Source organism: Fringilla coelebs, assembly GCF_963513975.1.
Source record: "Fringilla coelebs genome assembly, chromosome: Z".
Taxonomy (NCBI): Eukaryota; Metazoa; Chordata; class Aves; order Passeriformes; family Fringillidae; genus Fringilla; species Fringilla coelebs.
In genome coordinates, this window is record NC_140031.1 from 1177946 (window position 1) to 1197684 (window position 19739).

The 19739-nt window shown below is 44.6% G+C and overlaps 1 protein-coding gene across 1 annotated transcript in view; it reads left to right on the forward strand.

Moving 5' to 3' along the window:
* Positions 1-19739, forward strand: part of MYO5B (myosin VB) — a gene marked incomplete at its 5' end in the record, with an annotated part of 144200 nt that overhangs the window by 113834 nt on the left and 10627 nt on the right. The window contains 7 exons of the mRNA XM_084224607.1: positions 1361-1509; positions 2260-2379; positions 3459-3596; positions 5146-5208; positions 10817-11056; positions 11844-11941; positions 18303-18380. Of these exons, the coding sequence (XP_084080733.1) occupies positions 1361-1509; positions 2260-2379; positions 3459-3596; positions 5146-5208; positions 10817-11056; positions 11844-11941; positions 18303-18380 (886 nt within the window). The remainder of the gene's footprint in view (positions 1-1360; positions 1510-2259; positions 2380-3458; positions 3597-5145; positions 5209-10816; positions 11057-11843; positions 11942-18302; positions 18381-19739) is intronic.

Below are 19739 nucleotides of genomic sequence, written 5' to 3' on the forward strand. Positions count from 1 at the left end.
CAAGGGCTTAATCTTCTCCCCTGAAACTAATTTTCCCTGCCTTGAAAAGTGCTAATCTTCCCGTGACCCTTTCTGGTGGCTTTTGTCTCTATTTTGTTGTGCAGGTAGTTCTGTTCGTGCTGTCCTACTTCAAGAACAGAGCTACCTGCACAACAGGTAAGGCAGAGGCCAGTTTAATTGGTGAAATACAGAATAAAGTACCTTGCAAGGCTTTTTAGTTCAGTCATGTTAAAGCATTTCATGCACACAGTGTGGGAGGCAGTGAAGCTGATGGAGTAGGGAATAGCTGTGTCCCAATAATAATTAATAAAGGATCCAAGGGGCAGCACAATTCACATTATTGAGCTGTGGCAAACGATTTGTCTAGTGTGACACAAGCCTGTGAGTGTTTTTTAAAAGCAGAGACTTAGCTGACACGTCATACATAGAGAAAGCAATATGGGAAGGTCCCATTTCACAAAGAGGACTCTCCTCCATGTATTTAGCTTTTCTATTTTTTTGTCATCTTTTTCAGCTTTGTTTTTGCAGCAGGATTTACAAAGGTCATCCTGCTGTGGACGTAACTAGCACTGCTCTGTGGTACTTGTGAAGTGCCTTTTGCTCCTAGCCTAACACAAAACAAAGGAATGAAGATAACATATTAAGAAGAAACATGCTGCAAATATTTATTCATTCCTTATAGGATGCTTTTGGAGCATCTAAGATGGGAGAAAGGAAATGGAGGGGTTTGGTTTGTTGTTCACCCATTTAAAACAACACATGGTCCACATTTGCCTCGTTCATTAGAAAGAGAAGGGACCAGGTTTGCTTCCAGAGTGGACTTTTCAACAAATGACTGAATTTATTTGGATATAAACTTCTTTGAACCCCCACAATCTTGCCATGATAAATGGTTGATGATGACATGAGGAAGAGCTGCTGTTGTTGATTTGCTGCTATTCCAAAGCTGCTGGTGGGAAGCAGGCATGGAAGTTTTTAAGTGCAGCAAGTACCACCTTTTCATCCCAAATGTATTTCTGTACTGTGCTGGTCTTTTCTTAAGTGGGTTTATGGCTTGACCCATGGGAGCTAGAGTTGCCACAGTTAAATGATGGTTTGTAGGCACTGGAGACTTCTCTTTAACTCAAGGCAAAGGACTGCTCTGCAAGCAGAAGAGCTCAAGCTGTTTCAAATATTGAGGAGACAAATACAGATTGTAATAATCCCTAAATATTAGTGAATACTTACATGTATTTTAAAGGCTCTTGCCAGAGAGTATTTTGTTCTTCAGGGGTTGTTGTTGTTCCACATGTTTACAAGAAGCTTGTTTCTCAGCTAAAGTTCATAATTTCTTTTTTTTTCCCCCCTTCCTATTTTAAAGATGAATTTGCACGAAACACAGTTGAGGAAAATATGCAGATGAAGAAAGAGCTGGAAGAAGAGAGATCTCGTTATCAGAACCTGGTAAAAGAGTATGCAAGTCTGGAGCAGAGATATGACAACTTGAGGGATGAAATGACTATTTTTAAGGTAATTAAACTGGAATTATCCCTGTTCCCATTGTGCCCTGGACCTGATATTGGTGCCTGGATAACGTGGCTCGCTCACCCCCAAAACATTTAATAGAACTGCCATGAGTAGGCAGTTTGTGCTTGATATTTCTAAGGATACCTATGTGCACTGGAGACAAACCTTTTGTGTGCCATGCAAAAGGAGCTAGGCCTTCCACGCTTCTCTGTGAAATGCTTAGAGATGTCTGTGAACCTCAGCAAAAGCTGGGTCATGCTTGTTGTTGTTTTGCTTTTGTGTTAGTGATGTTCATGTTGGGTTAAAAAAGCAAACAAACAAAGCCTCCAGCAATATGACTTCAGAATTCCAAAACTCAGAGCTTTTAGGTTCAGCATTGCTAAAGTGTTAGAAAAACTGTTGAAAATCAGAGTGCTGCTGGATTTGATGGAAGGCTGAGTGTTTAAAGAGGGTCCTGGAGGGTGCTGTCAGCAGCACAACCTTGAGCTGAGATTTGCATGTTCACACTTACCAGGCATCTGGTGTCATGGAGAGCCTTGAATTCATGCAGAATTTCTAAGCTGAGCTTCTGTATCACTTTTGCATTTTGAAGTGTTAATATGAATTTTAAGGGTAGGGCATAAAAACTTAGGGCATGTAATTCTCTGTAAGGTAACTTAGCTATATAGTCACATATTTGCTCTAAAGAAGCAACACTTGGAGAAGAATCCTTTAACACTGGGTGCTTTCTGTGCCTGCATTGTTTCTTGGCAGCAAACACCGGGCCACAGGAGAAACCCATCCAACCAGAGCAGCTTGGAGTCTGATTCCAATAACCCATCCATCTGCACCTCTGAGATTGGAGACACTGAGGATGTGATACAGCAGGTGGAGGTACAGCAAATGAGGAGGGAGGGCAGGGGAGCCCTGCTCTGGGAGTGATGGGCGTGGGGTCTGCAGCACAGGGGGGCAGTGCAGGCTGCACAGTGAGGTGTGATGGATGAAAGTGATTCCTTGCTGTAGAAATGCCTCATTAATTGTGTGAGAGGGACTGCAGGGCTGTGGTGCTCTGGCAAATTCTACTTGTTTGCAGCATCAGGGCTCTAAAAATAATACAGTGCTGTCTTTGGGCCATACCAGCTTGAAGACTGATGAAAATTCATCACAGCAGTTACACCCAGTGCTGATGGATCATGACTGTATCATGATCCCTCTCTGCAAGAACACCAGAATTCATTGGCCTCTTGCCCCAAGCATTTTCATTCCCATGCATCTTCATGGATGCTTTACTGGCCAGCACAGCCCTGCAATCAAATCAACAGTCTCCTAATGCAGAAAAGAGCAGCACAAATTATTCCTTGGCTATCAAGAATCCTGTGGAAAAGGGAAATGTGTTTTTTACTTACATCTGATAGAGCAGGCTGCATTTTAAACTCCACTTTTCTGACTCTTGAGCACTTAGAGGTGATCAGTGTCTCTAGGGTCAGCCCTACTTTTGCAGGACCATATTTTGTGTCCCAATACACACCTGCAGAAACTCCTATTTCCCTCTGCTGGCTGCTGCATTATATGGCTTTGGTATTCTTGAACAGCTCTGAAAGCATTTTCTGAAGTCAAAATAATCAATATTGACAATGCTTTGATATAAAATATTCCAGGTGTGGCAGTTAAAAAACCCCAGCAAATAAACACTTGACTAAAAGGGAGATTTTTTATGTTCTTAGCTGCATCACCTTTTATCTGTTGGGCTGTTAAGCATTCAGTGATGTATCAAAACAAGTCAGGTATTTTACTGATATTAAAAATAGGTGTTTAAAATGTGGATTTGCTCTTTGGAAGTACATGTGTTTCTTAGGATGCTCTTGTTCCTGGCTGAGGCTGATGTACAGTCAGGGTGCATCTGGCACTATGCATGGGTATGGAACTTGACACGGAGGTCTTCTCTTTTTTTCCCTCCCCCCGTCCTTCTCTAGGAGATTGGGATGGAGAAAGCAGCCATGGACATGACCCTCTTCCTAAAGCTACAGAAGCGAGTGAGGGAGCTGGAGCTGGAGAGGAAGAAGCTGCAAGCCCAGCTGGACAAAAAGGAGCAAGAGAGCAAGAAATCCCAGGCAAGGGGCATCTTTTAATGGATAGTAATATTTCTTATTTGTAACTGGCTTTCCTTGATTGCTTGAGACCACATGATGTAGGAATTTAGCTTTGAGAGTGACAAGTTCAATGTAAGAGGCTACAAATCCATCTGGAAAATGGAGATAAACTGTTTTTTGTCCACTAAGGATGATTGGACAGGAGAACTGCTTTATTTATTTGTTTAAACAAACTGGTTATAACATTTAGGGCAGTACCTTAAGCTTCCTGAAAGCAATGAAATATGGAATCAATTTTGGCACACATTATTCCATCAGCACTGACCCTGTGTCTCACGAGTGGCACCCTGCACATTCAACAACCCTCCCTTTTGGATGATTTCTGTCATTCAAGCATTTCTTTGCTGTCCTGGCTTCCCCCCATCCAGCAGTGTGTGGCATGAACTGAAAAACACTTCACATACGTATCAGTCAGGCCGGTGTCCTGGTTTGGTTTTATTATCATCTGTGTGTCTTGGTTAGTTTTTTTTTCCCTCAGTAATGATCATAGTGAGGAATACAGGTTAAAAGTAGTGTAGTAAACCAGAAATATCAGGATAGCTGTTAGAAGAATAGGTTCTTAATTTCTGTTGCAAGGCAGGGATAGTCTTTTGCTGTATTCTTCCTTCCTTGTGAAAAAAAACCCCAAAAAACAAAAAAAACCCTCCTAAAATTTGATTTGCTTGCTTGGAAACATATTAAAACCATGTATATTAAAAAAATTAAGATTACTGGCAGCCCAGTGGTAACTCAGGGGACAGGAGTCTGTGAGTCTGAAAATACAGCTCTCTAGATTGTGGTGAGCTGACTTCTGGGTTGGGGGGTTTTAATAGCAGATTTCTTGTATGTGCTTTCCCTGCCATCTGTAGCCAAGGCTCTGTGGCTTGTCAGAGGCCAGAGTGTGGTATGAAACAGCAGTGCCGCTGTGTGCTTAGTGTCCTGAAGTACTGAAGATGCTCTTTTACAAATTGCTGGGCAAATGCCATCCCTCTTGGATACATATTTGGAATTCCTGGGGCTTCTATTGATTTGTTTGGGAATTATTTTCATTATTACTCTCCAGTGTGAGATCAGTGTACCTTAGAACAAATGCAGTAGGAGACTCAACAATATCATCAACAGTAATTATTTACTTGCTTCACTACATATCCTTATTGATCATCCCTAGCAATTTGCAGGGAACACATGAAACAGGAGACTTCCCCAGCCTCTCATTCCTGCTGCAGGAGGATTCAAAACCTGTTTTTCAACTGCTATGCTGCAGATTGTTCCCTTAATGACTGTCATTGTTTGAAAGCTGCAGCGAGGCACAGTGGTCAAGATATTAATGAGAGATTAAACCATTTTCTCTTGGAGTGTCCTCTGCCCCACTGGTGTTGCTGGGATGCTGTCTGATGGCAATTAATGACATTATTATGGTTGAGCTGGCCAGCAGGGCTGAATGCTGATGGAGACGTGCCCAGCTTCCCTGTGCTGTGTGCCAGTTCTTCTGCCTGATCCTAAATACAAATTTACTCTTTAATCTGCACAGGTAATTGAAATAAATACTGAAGTGACTTCAGAACATGAAGATTTCGCATACAACAGCCTGAAGGTGAGTGAGAGGCTTGTCCTTAGTGCTGTAACCCATTGCATGGCTCCAGTAGCCCAAACAAATGGTGTGAACCTGATAATAATCCAAAACCTGCTGTAATCAGCTCTGCTAGAGAGGGTGGCTGGAAAACTGTAGTTTTCCATCCACTCCTGGGCCTGGGATGGGCTCACATACGTTTCTCTCTGGGGGACATCTGTTTTCTGCTGATCTGCCTGAGTCATCCATGGAGGTAACAAACCCACTCGTGGTGAAGGGGACTTTTTCCATGGCGGGTATTCCCTCTGGGAAGTTGTTGGGCTCCCTTTGACTGCAGGTCTCAGCAGCTGGCTTTGCAGCAGGTGTAAATTCTTATGGGCTGTTTCTTATTCCAGGCTCCACCTCTGCTTCTTAGCCACCTTCTGTACTATCCCAAGGTGCCACTCAGGTCAAACCCAGATAAATCTGTGGACTGATTTGAGCCTCCTTAAATGGCTCCGTCTCCCAGCAGAAGTGCTGCTGACTGCAGTCATCCTGTGTCTTCTCAGTATTGCCCTACCCTAGAAATATGTCGTGTCCCCAAGCTCAAAATCCTGACAGTTTCTGTCCCCATCACTTTCTCCCTGTGACAATCAGAGCAACTGAAACCTCCTGGGCTCCTACTGCAGCTTCTGTGGGTTCTGTCCTTCTGCTCTAACTGTATTTAAACACTTCTGGCCTTAACTGTCCTAGACCAATTTTTATGTCCTGCTTATCCTCAAAAAACCAGTTCCTAGGGTAGCGTTACTATGGGAAATTTTTTTATGCTATTGTTTTTTCCAGTGCAGACCTACCTTTCTGATGTTCCTTCTCTCCCTATCCCATTAACAAATATTGCAATGCAACTGCAAAGTCCGGAGGAACATATGTTTTCCACAATAGCATGATGCTAAACCATCTGTCAGTAGTAATATCAATTTTTCCTTCTGCATCATCTCCTCTGAAAGGTGCAAAAAAAAAAAATAAAAAAGCAGAAATTAGAGATGGAAAGTATGTCCAACCCTCACTAAGCCCTTAGAGTATCAGTAGATTTTTGTGACACTTAATCATCCAATTTTATTTTCATAGCATGATATTGGTGTAGCTCTGGCTAAATGTGCTGTTTGTGGTGGAGGGAAACCCCCCTGAATTTCCTTAGTACCTCTGCATAGCCCCTTGGAGAAGAAGCCTGGCAAGGTCCCTGCCCAAGTGTCCTCCAGTTGGTTAAACATACTCGTGGAAGGTTTAAGTTTCTTGACCCTGTAAAGCAAAGTGGAGTTGCAGTTTGAAAGTGGAAAACCCAGCAGATGCAGTTTGAAAGTGGAAAACCCAGCAGATGAGAGCCACCACCTCCTTAGATGGCTTCTGGAATTCTGACTTCTATATGGGCTCACAAACTGTGTTTCCTTCAAGGTGTAACCCTGGAAGTTCAGAGTGGAAATACTAATTTTGGATTTTCCTACCTTCTGCACACTGACATACAGTATTCATAGTTCTACATATCTAACAAATTTTTTTAATTGTTAAATATTAAATTTTTAACAAATTTACCAAATAATGTTAATACTATTTCATAGGAATAGGTGGCACGTGTTGCTAAAAATGCAGGGTTCTTTAAACTTTAGTCTAAAATAGATGGAAAATGAACCTGCAGGGAATTCACATTCCCTATAGGAGTGTTTTCTTGAGAAGGACCATTGAAAAAGGCAGACAAATAGACTTCCCAGCTGTTCTCCCCACATCTGAACATAGGACACAGCCCGAAGTCTCTGTCTGCAACACAAGAGTGACTTACAGCTGATTTCGAGGGCTTCTTTTCCCTCCATCCCCCTTGACAGCTGCTTCCATGGCTATGACAAAACTATTCTTCTCTTTCTCTTGCTAATTTATATCTCAAATATTTGTACTACTCTGGCTCCTTAGAGAGTTTCTTGTGAATATGTTTATTTTTAATTTTTACCAGCTTAAAAAGACTTTATCTTGTGGAAATAGTCTGAGGTGCCTAAAAGCTCACACAGGGAACAGTCTTTCTGTGGATGCTCTTGAATGGATGGTGAGGTACCATGTACTCAGCCATGGACAGAAACACCTTCCCCTGGACCAGGCTGCTCCCACCTGGCCTTGGCCACTTCCAGGGATCCAGGGGCAGCCACAGCTGCTCTGGGCACCCTGTGCCAGGCAGGGCCTCACCACCTTCACAGCTAGGAATATTTTTCCTCCTTTCTGATCTAAACCTTATCTCTTTCAGTTTGGACAAGATGAGCTTTAAAGTTCCTTAACTTAAAAACTATTTCCTCACTATTTTAAAGTAAGATTCCATACTTTTATGTCCCATTTCAGACATTTTGAGCACTCACAGCCCCTCAAGCAGGACGATACAAGGTGTGGGTGCTACTGGATGGCTGTGCAGATTTGGCTTCTGCCTGTTCTTGATGCAGTTTCTGATGGAGGGAAGTGAGTGAGGCACAGTGCTCTGTTAGAGAGGCTCCTCTGGTTTTTTAAGATTTTTGTTAGAGTGAAATGTGTGAAACTTGAGCTAGCACTGATAAATATACACGCAGAAGTTACCTGTCCTTTGTAATGGAGAAATACATTTCTCAGGAGATGCTGTCCCAAAATACACCCAGCCAGATGTTTGGTTAATCATTATCCAGGAATGCAAAACAGGGAGTTACGTCCAGTGAAAAATTTGTTTTCCCTGTTTTTTTAAGCTGGGAAAGTGGCAGTGGGAATGAAAGCACCAAGGAGCTCTTGCTCTGACTCCGTGTTCCTGAGCAACCTGTTCTAGTGGCAGCTGTCCCTGCAGCTGGACTAGATGGCCTTTAAAGGTCCTTCCTAATTCACACATTCTAGGATTCCAAGCAGGAGCATGATGCATAATTCAGTTTCTCACTTGCTTCATCCCTTCAAATTGGCAGCTCATCATAAATGAGCTGCATGGAGGATTTCATTTTCTTTTCCTGTCACGTACCAGAAAAGGAGAGAGGCGGCAAAATCCTGGCATGGCAGTGCTAACCTGTGACTTAGGCAGGCTCACACTTCCCCCAGCACTGCTCTGTAGGCCCTTTGCTAAAGAGTGAACCTATTTCCATCACCATTAGTGCTTGGGTACCCCTGTCAGAACTCTTTAACACTGCATATGTTGGGACAAGTGTGAGTTTAAGTTCAGTGCATTCTGACTGTAAAATTTTTTGGTCAAATTTATTTGTCAGATATTTGTCAAATAAATCAGCGTGACTGGACTATGCTGGAGAAAGAGCATTTTTCACTTGGCCAGTAGAAATCTCTTTTCACATCCGTAGCATTTTATTTTAGCTTCTGATCTTCCATGACAAGTGCTGATGCAAAGGCTGTGTGAGCTGGGGACAGAAGGTTTTTTAACACTGCTCTATGAAATCCATGAAGAAAGGAGCAAGGAATAAACTTAAGTGTAAATTTTGAAAGAAGTGTAGGGTAGGGGCTCTTGGTGCAGGGTTATTGGCATTTGCTTTCTTTCCTGGTCTTCCTGGCTTTGTTTCTAACCAGAGCAGAGCTTGAAATAACCAGGCCTTGGAGTTAGCAGCGTGGCTGACCCATTGCAAAAAAGAGAGGGAGAAAGGGACACAAAGAGCAGGAGGAGGACAAAGGTTAAGAAAAAGGAAAGCAGAGGTCTTACCCAGCAAATAACAAACCCACAGAAGAGTTATTTTAGTAGAAAAGCAAGTAACTGCTTTCACCATCAGTGAGGGGTGATGTAGCAGGAAGAGTTAAATCCAGTTTGATACCAATTCCCACCATGCACACACTTCCAGCTCCTCCTTTGAACACCAGTTACAGAAAAGCCCATGTCTCATATACATGATTAATGAGGGATTAACCAGAATTGATGGATCTAAGGCATTTCTTATCCTTTTGGTTTTTTCATGACAGATGGTATAAAGTACCTGAATATGCCCCATTACTGATGGTGTCTGTTCAACTAGGAGCATGCTGCCCAGATGCCAGATCAGCTATTCTGCTCACACCTCTGCTGTGATAAACCATGCTATTTATAATTTGTAAGGATTTATAATTACAACACCCGTTTCCTATGGAAATGGGGTTTACACAGCTGTGCTAGCTACACACTGTGTAAATTGTATAAATTGCCCCCATCCCCCCAGCCATTTTTGGATTCATTAGCTTGACACAGCCCAAGCTGATAATGAAGCAGAGATCCCAGAGATAGGAGGGATTGTGAAATGAAGCTGTGGAAAGGCTCAGTAAGCAGCAGGGAGATGAGGCATGTGGGTGACAGTGGGGAATGATCTTGTGCTGTTGTAGACACTGGAGAATCCACATGGATGGGGGTTGGTCCCTAGGAAAGAGCTGACCCCTCATCAGACAGCAGACTTTGTCAGCTCACGTTCAGGGCTGTTGGTTTGTGCAGTATTGGACAAGGGTCCTGTCAGGGTTTGGGGTTGCCTGAGAAGTTTTGGGGTGTGGGGACAGGAGGGAGCACTCCTGGGTGGCACCGTGCAGCAGCCAGAGGTGGAGGGTCATGCCAGGGGAGGTGGGTTGTTGTGAACAGGACTCCAAGGAGTCTGGCTCCCAGCCAGTCTGTGACCCACAGCAAAGACTGATGATGGTTTTCAGCTTGAAGAGGGTAGATTTAGATGGGATATTGGAAAGTTCTTGGCTGTGAGGGTGGTGAGACTCTGCTGCCCTGGATCCCTGGAAGTGTCCAAGGTCAGGTTGGACAGGATTTGGAGCCACCTGGGCTAGTGGAAGGTGTCTCTGCCCGTGGCAGGGGGTGGAACTGGATGAGCTTTAAGGTCCCTTCCAACCCAAACCATTCCATGATTCTGTGATTGTGCCATGTGCAGGAGCAAAGCTGCTCTTGACCCAGCAGAGATTCTCCAGGTGGGTTTTGGGTGGTGGCAAGGAACTGCCAAATGTTGTGCTGCCACCTGCAAACAAAGCTTTGTGGTGACAGACTAAAATAAAGGCTGTCCTAGCTGCCAGAGCTCTATTCTTCTGTCTTCTGCTGCCATGCAAAAGTATAATAAGAATAAGCCCTTCAGTTGTCTCAGTTAAGATGTTATTCAGGAGAATCAGTTGACATCAAACTAGCACAGTGTTGGCCCTGCCTGTCAAATGCCAAAGGCTGAGGAGACATCAGGGTGAGGAAATCCTCCAGCTATAAACACTGCACTGGGGTGGGGGAATTACAAAAGAAGAGGGAATTCAGAGACCGGTGGCTCACTTAAGGGATGCCTGCCATGATGATGGTGTCAGCAAACAAGCATCTTTCAGCTTATCTAATGAATATGAAAGGTGAGCTGAATGTTGTGGGGGAGAGATGGAGGAGAAAAGAGCATGCCTAACTTCTTTAACAGCCTGCTTTTGTGTTTAGAAATAGTGTCAACAAATAAAAAATACCCTGGGTCACCCTGTAGTGTTATTAAATAGCAACAGGCTGCTGTCTAAAGCAAAAACTTTCCCTGAACCACAGGTGGCTGGGCTGGCAGCAAAACCCAGATCCTGGCTTGCATTGATCTGTAATCATCGGTAATTGAGTCAGCCTAGAGGCATCTCAGAACAGGATGAGGCACCACAGTTTATTTAAACTGCTTAATGGCTTGGTGTTTTCCAGAGGCAAGAGCTGGAGTCGGAGAACAAGAAGCTGAAAAATGAGCTCAATGAGCTGAGGAAGGCCATTGCAGACCACGCCACCCAGAATAACTCCTCCAACGATGTGCAGGACGGCTACAACCTCCTTCTGAACCAGCTGAAATCTGCCAACGAGGAGCTGGAGGTGCGCAAGGAGGAGGTGCTCATCCTCAGGTCGCAGATCATGAAGGCAGCCCAGCAGAAAGACACGGGGAAAAACATGGTAAAGGAGAGGGTAATGGTTTTTCTTTTTTCCTTCTTCTTCTCTGTTGGTGGAAACTCACTGGCTGCCTGAGCAATGCTGTTCCTGCTCTGGTGGGCAGGATGGCACAGGGAGGTTAGGGGGGTTGTGCAGGGATACAGGATGTCCTGCCTGGGGATGAGATGCAGTCCCTGGTGTTTCAGACAGCCCAGGACTATCTGTGCCATGGTACTGCTGTAGGGTGCCTACCCTCACACCTGATGAGGATAAGCCAGCCCACACCACCCCTGCACCAATGTGTGTGGTTCAATATGTTCCTGGTGATGTTTCACAGCAATAATCTTTTTCTGCAAGGAAATGAGGTGAAATCTAGACCAGATTCTGCTCACTTCAGGCTGGTGCAGCTGTAATGTGTTTCTTCTGACATGCAGGCAAGAAGGGAGCCTGTCTCTCAAACAGCCAGGATGGGATTTGTATTTAGAGCACATTCCAATGGAAGGGCACATTTTCCAGAAACTCAATCTTTATTGATTTGCTGTCTTATCATTCCTCAGGGTTTTGGTGTGTCTTGTATTTCAGACCAAGCCAAGCACCCTGCTTAACTTCTTCCCAAGTTCACTGCATCTTTCTTCCATCTCTTATCTCTCCTGCTGCATGTGTGTGGATTCATAGAAACTCAGTAGTGTGGTGGATGCCCCAGGGATGCTTTTAATAGAATAGTTGAGAGTTGTTTGGTGTCAGGAACTCGTAGAGCTGGGCAGAGTTTTAAAGCAGGAAGTCACATGGGTGTTTTGCATGTTGACTTTAGGAGAGCATCTCCCCCAATGCCAGCTGGCCCAACAGTGACCGGCACGTTGACCAGGAGGACGCGATCGAAGCCTACCAGGGCATGTGCGAGACCAACCGGTAAGTGTGGCACAGACCTCGCCAGCACGGGGGGGATTCTGTGTCAGAGAGGGATCCACACCAAAATCAATGTGCTCCAGAGGGCTGCCAGCCTCTGGATTGTGCTGTGGACTCAAGGGTGGGCCATAAAGGTGAAACCAAGGACACATGTCTTATGGAATTGTAGAATCCCAGAATGGTTTGGGCAGAAAGAGACCTTTAAGATCATCTAGTTCCAGTCAGATACTGAGTAGGTGGAAAAGCGAACATGGAAGAGAGCAAAACCGGGTTTTGACTTTACTTCCAGTATGGAAATAGCAGGAAGACTAAGATTTGGGATTGTATTTGTATTTATTTCACAGAATTCACAGAATCACTGGGTTGGAAGAGACCTTCAAGATCAAGTCCAACCCATGCCCTAACACCTCAACCAAACCATGGCACCCAGTGCCATATCCAGGCTCGTTTTAAACACACCCAGGGATGGTGACTCTACCACCTCCCCAGGCAAGCGATTCCAGAACTTTATCTCTCTTTCCATGCAAAACTTTTTCCTGATATCCAACCTAAATTTCCCTTGATGTAGCTTGAGACTGTGTCCTCTGGTTCTGTCAGTGCTGCCTGGAGAAAGAGCCCAGCCCCTGCTGAGCACAGCCACCTTTCAGGGAGCTGTAGAGAGTGATAAGGGCACCCCTGAGTCTCCTTTTCTCCAGGCTGAGCACCCCCAGCTCCCTCAGTTGTTCCTCAGGTATTTCATACCATGTTGGGAAGATGCCACCGTTCCCATCTGGTTTTCCCAGAGGCAAAAGCCCATTGTGGTTAACTGAGCTATCAAACATGATCTATTCCTGGGAAACACTCATATTATTGATTTTCTTGCACCCAAACTGAGTGTCAGGAGCAACTGTTTTATTGCCAGTTTACCTCAATGAGGTAAAACATGTCTGTCCTGACAGGAACAATGGGCTGATATTGCCAAGCATTAAATCAGTCCTTGCAGCTGCTCAGGAGGATATAAAATAATAAAGCAGTATCTTGCAAGAAGAAAAAATTATATGGATTAAACAGCAAGATATTATGAAAAGTAAATTTTTATTTTACTTCAAGGAAATTGAATGTTTATCTTTTATTTTCTCCTGACAAATACAGATGTTTGAATCTTTTTTCCCCCTAAATAATTTCTATTCTGCAATGAAGAAGACCCAGCCATTGTGGACTAATGGATTTTAATAACACAATATGGTTTTCTTCTTTGTAGAGTGGTTGCAGAAGGTTGTTAACATTCCAGGCAGGGACCTGCCTTAATGAGGATTTTATTCACACCTGTATGAATATGAGGAAGGGCCCATTTAAGTGTAGCTCAAAACACTGATGGCTGGACTGAGGCTCTGCCCAGGCTGTTCTGCCAGCTTTCACTAGGTCTGGAGGCCTGGAGCAGTGGGGATTGTTGGGGTTCAGGACTCTTGTGACATTGGTTTCTCACCTGGGCATCATGTCTGGTTAAATCAGGACTAGTCTTTGTGGGGTTTTTTCAATTTACCATTGAATATTTTGCTTTCCTGAAGTGAACTTGCTGATGAAATTTCTGCCCCTCCTGCAGCAGAGGTGATGAGATTAATTTGCACATCACATTCTTGTCAGTAAATCAGTGGAGCTCAGTGTGCTTTCTGCAGCAAGCAGTAGGTTTTGGTCACTTAATGAATTCTGTGAATTTTCTTTCCTTCTTTTTCCTTCTTTCCAGCATTCTCTGGGAGCCATGGGTGCTCATATGAGATGTGAAATGCCATTGTTTGGCACAGGTTTAATGACTCCCTAAATTTTCCAGTGTTCAGGGAAGGTTAGTTTGTGTTCAGGGGTTGGTGAAGGAGTCAAAATAAGGGTTGCTGCTTTCACAGGAAATGTGTCTGACCCAGGGATGTCATTGGTCCCCAGTATAAGTTGGTATCTGGCCATACTGGCGCACATTGCCTTCTGTAGCCTGCCAGGAGGCTCCAGTCCTCTTCCCAACATTCTGGTTTCCACACTTGACTTTTACAGAAAGAACTGAATTGTAGAATCATTTAGGCTCAAAAAGATATCTTGAGGTTCAGCTCTTCCCCAGCACTGCAGAGGCCGGCACTAAACCATGTGCCACATCCACATAGACTTTAAATCCCTCCAGGGCCTTTAAGTTTCCAGGATCTAATTTTCCACAGGCGTACAAATGTCTTTCCTTGCAATTGCATGGGTGAGCTGCAGTTCTAAGAAGTTCATGTGATCTGGCCTTGGTGGTTTTGGTCTCTTAAGTTTTGGGAGGGGAAAACTGCAGTCTCCAGGGTCAGTTCATTATTCTCTCATTTGCCTCTCATGTGAAGCTTGACTGGAGCTTGGCTCTTGAAATATAGCAGCACTAGCTCTACATGCTCTCACCCTGACTCTCTGCAGAGATTTATCCAGTGGCTCATTAAGCACCACCAACCTTCCAATTACAAGGTTCCCTGTGCAGTTGTCTGTTTATTGGATTGGTTTATAAGCTGTAGGCTAGTGTTGATGACAATAAAATGGATGAAGACAAATGCTTGGGGAGCCTAGATTATTGTATTTGTGGGCATAAATTAACATTCCCTCCCCCAGCAAAAATTTGCATTTGTACTTACACAGCTCTGTACCCAAGGGTGTCAGTATGAGAAACAGAAATGCCTTCCCTTTCTAATCTTGATCAATATATATTTTAATAGGAAGCTTTTCTGGTGGGGTTGCAGTTCTGAAGTAGGATTTAGAAGCAAGAGCCACTTCTCTCAACTTCTCTGCAAGAAGCACTCCCATGTCTCTTTCATAGAGTGGTTTGAGTTGGAAGGGACCATTAAGCTCATCCTGTTCCACCCCCTGCCATGGACACCTTCCACCATCCCAGGCTGCTCCAAGCCCCATCCAACCTGGCCTTGGACACTTCCAGGGATCCAGGGGCAGCCACAGCTGCTCTGGGCACCCTGGGCCAGGGCCTGCCCACCCTCCCAGCCAGCAATTCCTCATTCCTAATATCCCATCTGTCCCTGCCCTCTGGCCCTGGGAAGCCATTCCCTGGCTGCTGTCCCTCCCTGCCTTGTGCCCAGTCCCTGTGCAGCTCTCCTGGAGCCCCTTGAGGCCCTGGCAGGGGCTCTGAGGTGTCCCTGGAGCCTTCTCTTGTGCAGGTGAGCAGCCCCAGCTGTGCCAGGCTGGCTCCAGAGCACAGGGGCTCCAGCCCTGGCAGCATCTCCGTGCCCTCCTCTGCACTGGCTCCAGCAGCTCCAGGTCCTGGTGCTGTTGGAGCCAGGGCTGGGGCAGCTCTGCAGGTGGGGTCTCAGCTGAGCCCGGGGGCACAGGGGCAGAATCCCCCCTGCCCTGCTGCCCATGCTGGGACCAGCCCAGGGCAGGGGGATCAGGCTGGGGCAGGTCCAGCTCTCACCCACAGCACCCCCAGGTCCTTCTCCCAGGGCTGTCCCTCTGCTCATCCCCAGCCTGGGTTGGTCCTGGGGGTTGCCCTGACCCGGGGCAGCTCCAGCGCTTGGCCTTGTTAAACCTTGTGAGGTTCCCTTGGGCCTCCGTTTGGGCTTGTCCAGGTCCCTCTGGATGGCCCAGTCCTTTAGGGGTGTCAGCTGCTCTTTGCCCCCCAGTGTCAGGTGCTTTTTGACCAAGTGGAGGTTCTCCACCAGACCAGCCTTATGGATGTGGTAAAATCTCATTCCATCCAGGAATTGCTCCTAGCTCTAAGCCATCATGTCTTAGTTATTAGGCTGAGGACAGAGCATGGCTTTATTTTGGTGGGAGATCAAACTTTTATTCTCTCCATGTCTATGTCATGCAGCACTTCTAAGTACAGCAGGAGGAAAACAGGAAGAACTCTGCCAGGTGCTGCTAACCCTGCCCATGTAGCAATTCTCTCTCCACAAAGCTTCCAGAGGAAAGCCCTTGAATCCATGTCAAGGGCAAATTTGAATTGAAATCAGTCCTTTCTTTATAAATGCCTTAAACTCAGCTTTTTTACTTTCTTTTTTCCCAAAATTCTGCTGAATTTCAGCACTAAGAGGAAAGTCAAGTTATCTCCTACCTCATTTTTCTCCAACAATAACTGAATCTAAAACTAAGTAGGCTTTTTGTTCCCTCTTTCAGTTCTTGGGATTGTTCTTTCAAGCATGCTTGATCTTGGTGGAAATGCAGAGCCAGTGAGAGACCGGGTGATGGTGTTAAGATATAATAAATAACCTGGCAGCTCAAAGTAAATCAGGCTGTGCCTTTGAAATTAGCTTCCATGATAGCTTCCAAGTGATTTTTGTTGAGTAAATGGATTTTTTTTCCTGTTGGGCAAGTCCCACCTGCAGCTGCTGTGCAAAGTGAAGAGCTGATGCTGGCTTCACATGAGGGATGCTTTTGCAGCTGGGAGAGACCATGATGTGGAGATCACACCATACCTCTGCCTCCCACTCTCCCATGGGTATCTTCCCACTCTGCCATAGATCTAGTCTGTGATGCACAGTATTTTTCCTTTTACCTAAAACAAAAAGGTCCACCTGTGCCTGAAAGTGAAATGCCCCCTTTTTATGAAGAGAGGATCATTTACTGAAGATGCTGAAATTGACACCTCTGGGTTTGGGGTACACCTCCTTTAAGCTACTTTCACAGGGCAGGGAGGTGTTTGGGCAGGAATTTTTTGCTTTTGATGAGAACTGTTTGCTGACTGCAGGTCCCAGCTGCTCCCCAGACCTGTGCCTCCAAGATGAGGATAAAGGGCTTTGTGAATCAGCCCTTTTAACTCCTCTCCAGACTTATTTGAGAATAGAATTCACCCAGCATTTTAGGAAATTATGTTTCAAATGCCAATTACTCTAACTCTGTTGAAAGGACCCCTTTTTATGTCTTGGTCAACATGACCTTCTGGGGGAAGGGGGAGTGCAGTGATTTCTGAGTCAGTGCTGTGTTGATAGAGATGGACTGAATGCTTATTTCCCAGTACAGGTTTCCTTAAATCAGCATTTTTATATATTTATCTTATAATGGCATTTTCTTGAGCTGCTCTCCTCATTTACCTCAATACCTATGATTAAAAAAGGAAGGAAAGCTATTTTTCCGAGGAGGCTATATTTTAAAAATGCTGCTCATCATGTGAGATTTCACAGGTTTCTGATGTGCAATAAATAATGGGGACCTTCCTGCTTTTTCCTTTGGTTTTCAGTGCCTGAGGACATGTCCTGATAAGATTATATGAACCAAAAAAAAAAGACTTTACTAACAAATTCATGCAGATGAGACCAATAAACCTCCCTGTATCTGTCAGCTTGCAGACCCTTTTGGAAACCTGCTATATATGGGATAGCAACAAGGTTTTAATTGAAATTCATACATGTGGCTCTAACAGATGAACTTTGCAAGTGTCAGTGCCTGAAATGTTTGCCAGTTTTGAGAAGTGCTGCGCTCGAGCAGTCGAATGGGAGGGATGCATGAGCTGTCTGTGGTGGTGAGGCACCTCCAGAGCCCCTTCAAAGCAGTGCTGCAACGCTGCATTTCTCACTGCTTTCTTCCTGTGAAAATTTGCTTATGAATGTTTGTGCGCTGTGCTTTGCCACTGAAACATGCAGAGATTCCCTTGCCAGGGAATGGCATCTCCTACACCTCTTCAAAATGTGTGTTTGGCTTTCTTCTTTTTGTGTTTTGGTTTTGGTTTTTTTAATATAATCATATATTAAGTTTGATGGTTTCCTTGCTTACTTTTTAAATTGTTATTGCTTATAACAAACACTTTTTTTCTAACTGGTATCAAAGCTGCGTCAAATCTTGCTGTAACAAGTGTTTCTGGTCAAGTTGACCAGCTTACATCACTCATTTGTAATGTTTTCAGCCCCTCATTAAAGAAGATAAATCACCTTCTTGCCTCATATAACTTGGAAAAAAAAATCCAAACAATCTGCTAAAAGGAGACTGAAAATGCCAACTGCTATAAGAATTAAAGTGAGATGAGACTTTCCTGGCCATTATTCTGCCTGGATGTATACAGAGGAGATTGATCTTGTGTGGATGCATGTTGTGTTTGGACCAAAGGTTGCTCTGAGGAAAGACTGAAGTGTTTGAGTCAAATGCTGAGGAAACCCTTGGCAGAAGTAGAAGGAGTAGAGTTTATTTTAGAGCAGTGGGAATTGCTGCAGTGGGAAAGAGATGGAGAAACTTGTTTTTAAAATGTCTTACAGGGCACAACCAGGGCAGGTCTCTCCTTCCCTGTGGTGGGAAAAGAAATGCAATGCAATGAAAGTGTGCTCTGAAAACTAATAGTGAATGAAATACATAAGGCTTCTGCACCTTTTCCCCTTCTCTTTCAATTGACCTTTTGTCTTTCTCTGTCCTCTTGTTTCCTTTTCCTGTCCTTTGTTTCTAGCAAGACTGAGGACTGGGGCTATCTCAATGAAGATGGAGAGCTCGGCTTGGCTTATCAAGGTTTAAAGCAAGTTGCCAGGTCAAACACTTTCTGTTTTTCTCCACTGCTGCTTCTCCCTTCTCCTGCCTTTTCCTTGCCCTCTTGTTTCTTTCTCTTGCCCTGCTGTTGCCATGTGGTCCTGGGCAGGGCCCACTGTCCTCCTGTCTGGGAGAAGCTGGAGGTAGGATTTCCAAACTGCTGGAATTGAGACCCTCCTGTAATTTTCAGAGCAGTCCTGGTTCTAGTTGGCCATTGCTAGTGGTGGCTGTTGTCATTATTACCTGAACTGTGATCCAGTAAGGATTATGTGACAGCAATGGGAAATTGGGTGATGGAGGGGTTGGGAAGCTGGGATGTCCACAAAGACAAAAAACCCCTCCCATTTTATTTTTTTTTCTCCCAAATTGCGCTAAGACATGGCACCTCTCAGAAGTGTTTTCTCCCAGTCCTGGACCTGTTGGAAGGGGAGGGTCTGTGCTTGTGTCCCAGTGCTGTCACCTTTCCATGATCCTGGGGATTTTGTGCTCCCATCCATGTGTTGTGTGTGGGTGAGAAAGGCACATAGTGGACACGGGGTACCCTTGCTCCACAGCCCTCCCCAGGTCCTGCTCTGCTGGGCAAATATCTGTCCTGGATTCTTGTCCTGCATCACCCCTGTGCTTGGTGGTTATGGGGCTCCAAGAGATATGATTTTATTGAAGTTTTAAGGACATTACAGAGATTAAAAATGTAAGTATTTTGTATAGAGTAGTCTAAAGGGATACATCTAGAGGTATCAGGGTAAAACCAGACAGTAACAGGAAGAAATAACAGTGATTATTTCATGTGTTTTTCCAAGCAAAGTAGGAACCCAGATTCATAGGAGGAGCATGTTCTTCTGAGGGTGTCTCACGGATTATCCAGACTGAATCCAAACTAATCCCAGTATGAAGAAATAAAATGAAAATTAAGTACTTAATACTTATTTCATAGTGGGTCTATATTTTCCAAGCCTATTAAGAATATAACTCCTGACAGGATTATGAGGCTGACTGCTTTATTGCTCATGTTTCTATAGGTGGAAAACATGCTTTTCTGTCTTCTGCTGGAATGTGGGAGTAGAGACTGTGTTGTTGAATTTTCTAAAGGGAACAAAAACAACTACACAAAACAACGTGGGGATGATTAGTACTATTCATCCAGGAATCTTCCCTGAAAATATGCACTCTTTTATAAAAAAGTTATTACAGAAAAACACCAAAACAACAACAAAATTTTGTGCATAGTTGTTCCTGTAGGGAAACAGTTGACAGGTGTGGATCACAATCAATTTCCCAGTGCACCAGTGTGAGTTGTAGCTCTGTGTCTGTGCATGTCCTGGGTCAGTGTGGAGCTGTCAACAGCAGCATCCTCCTCATC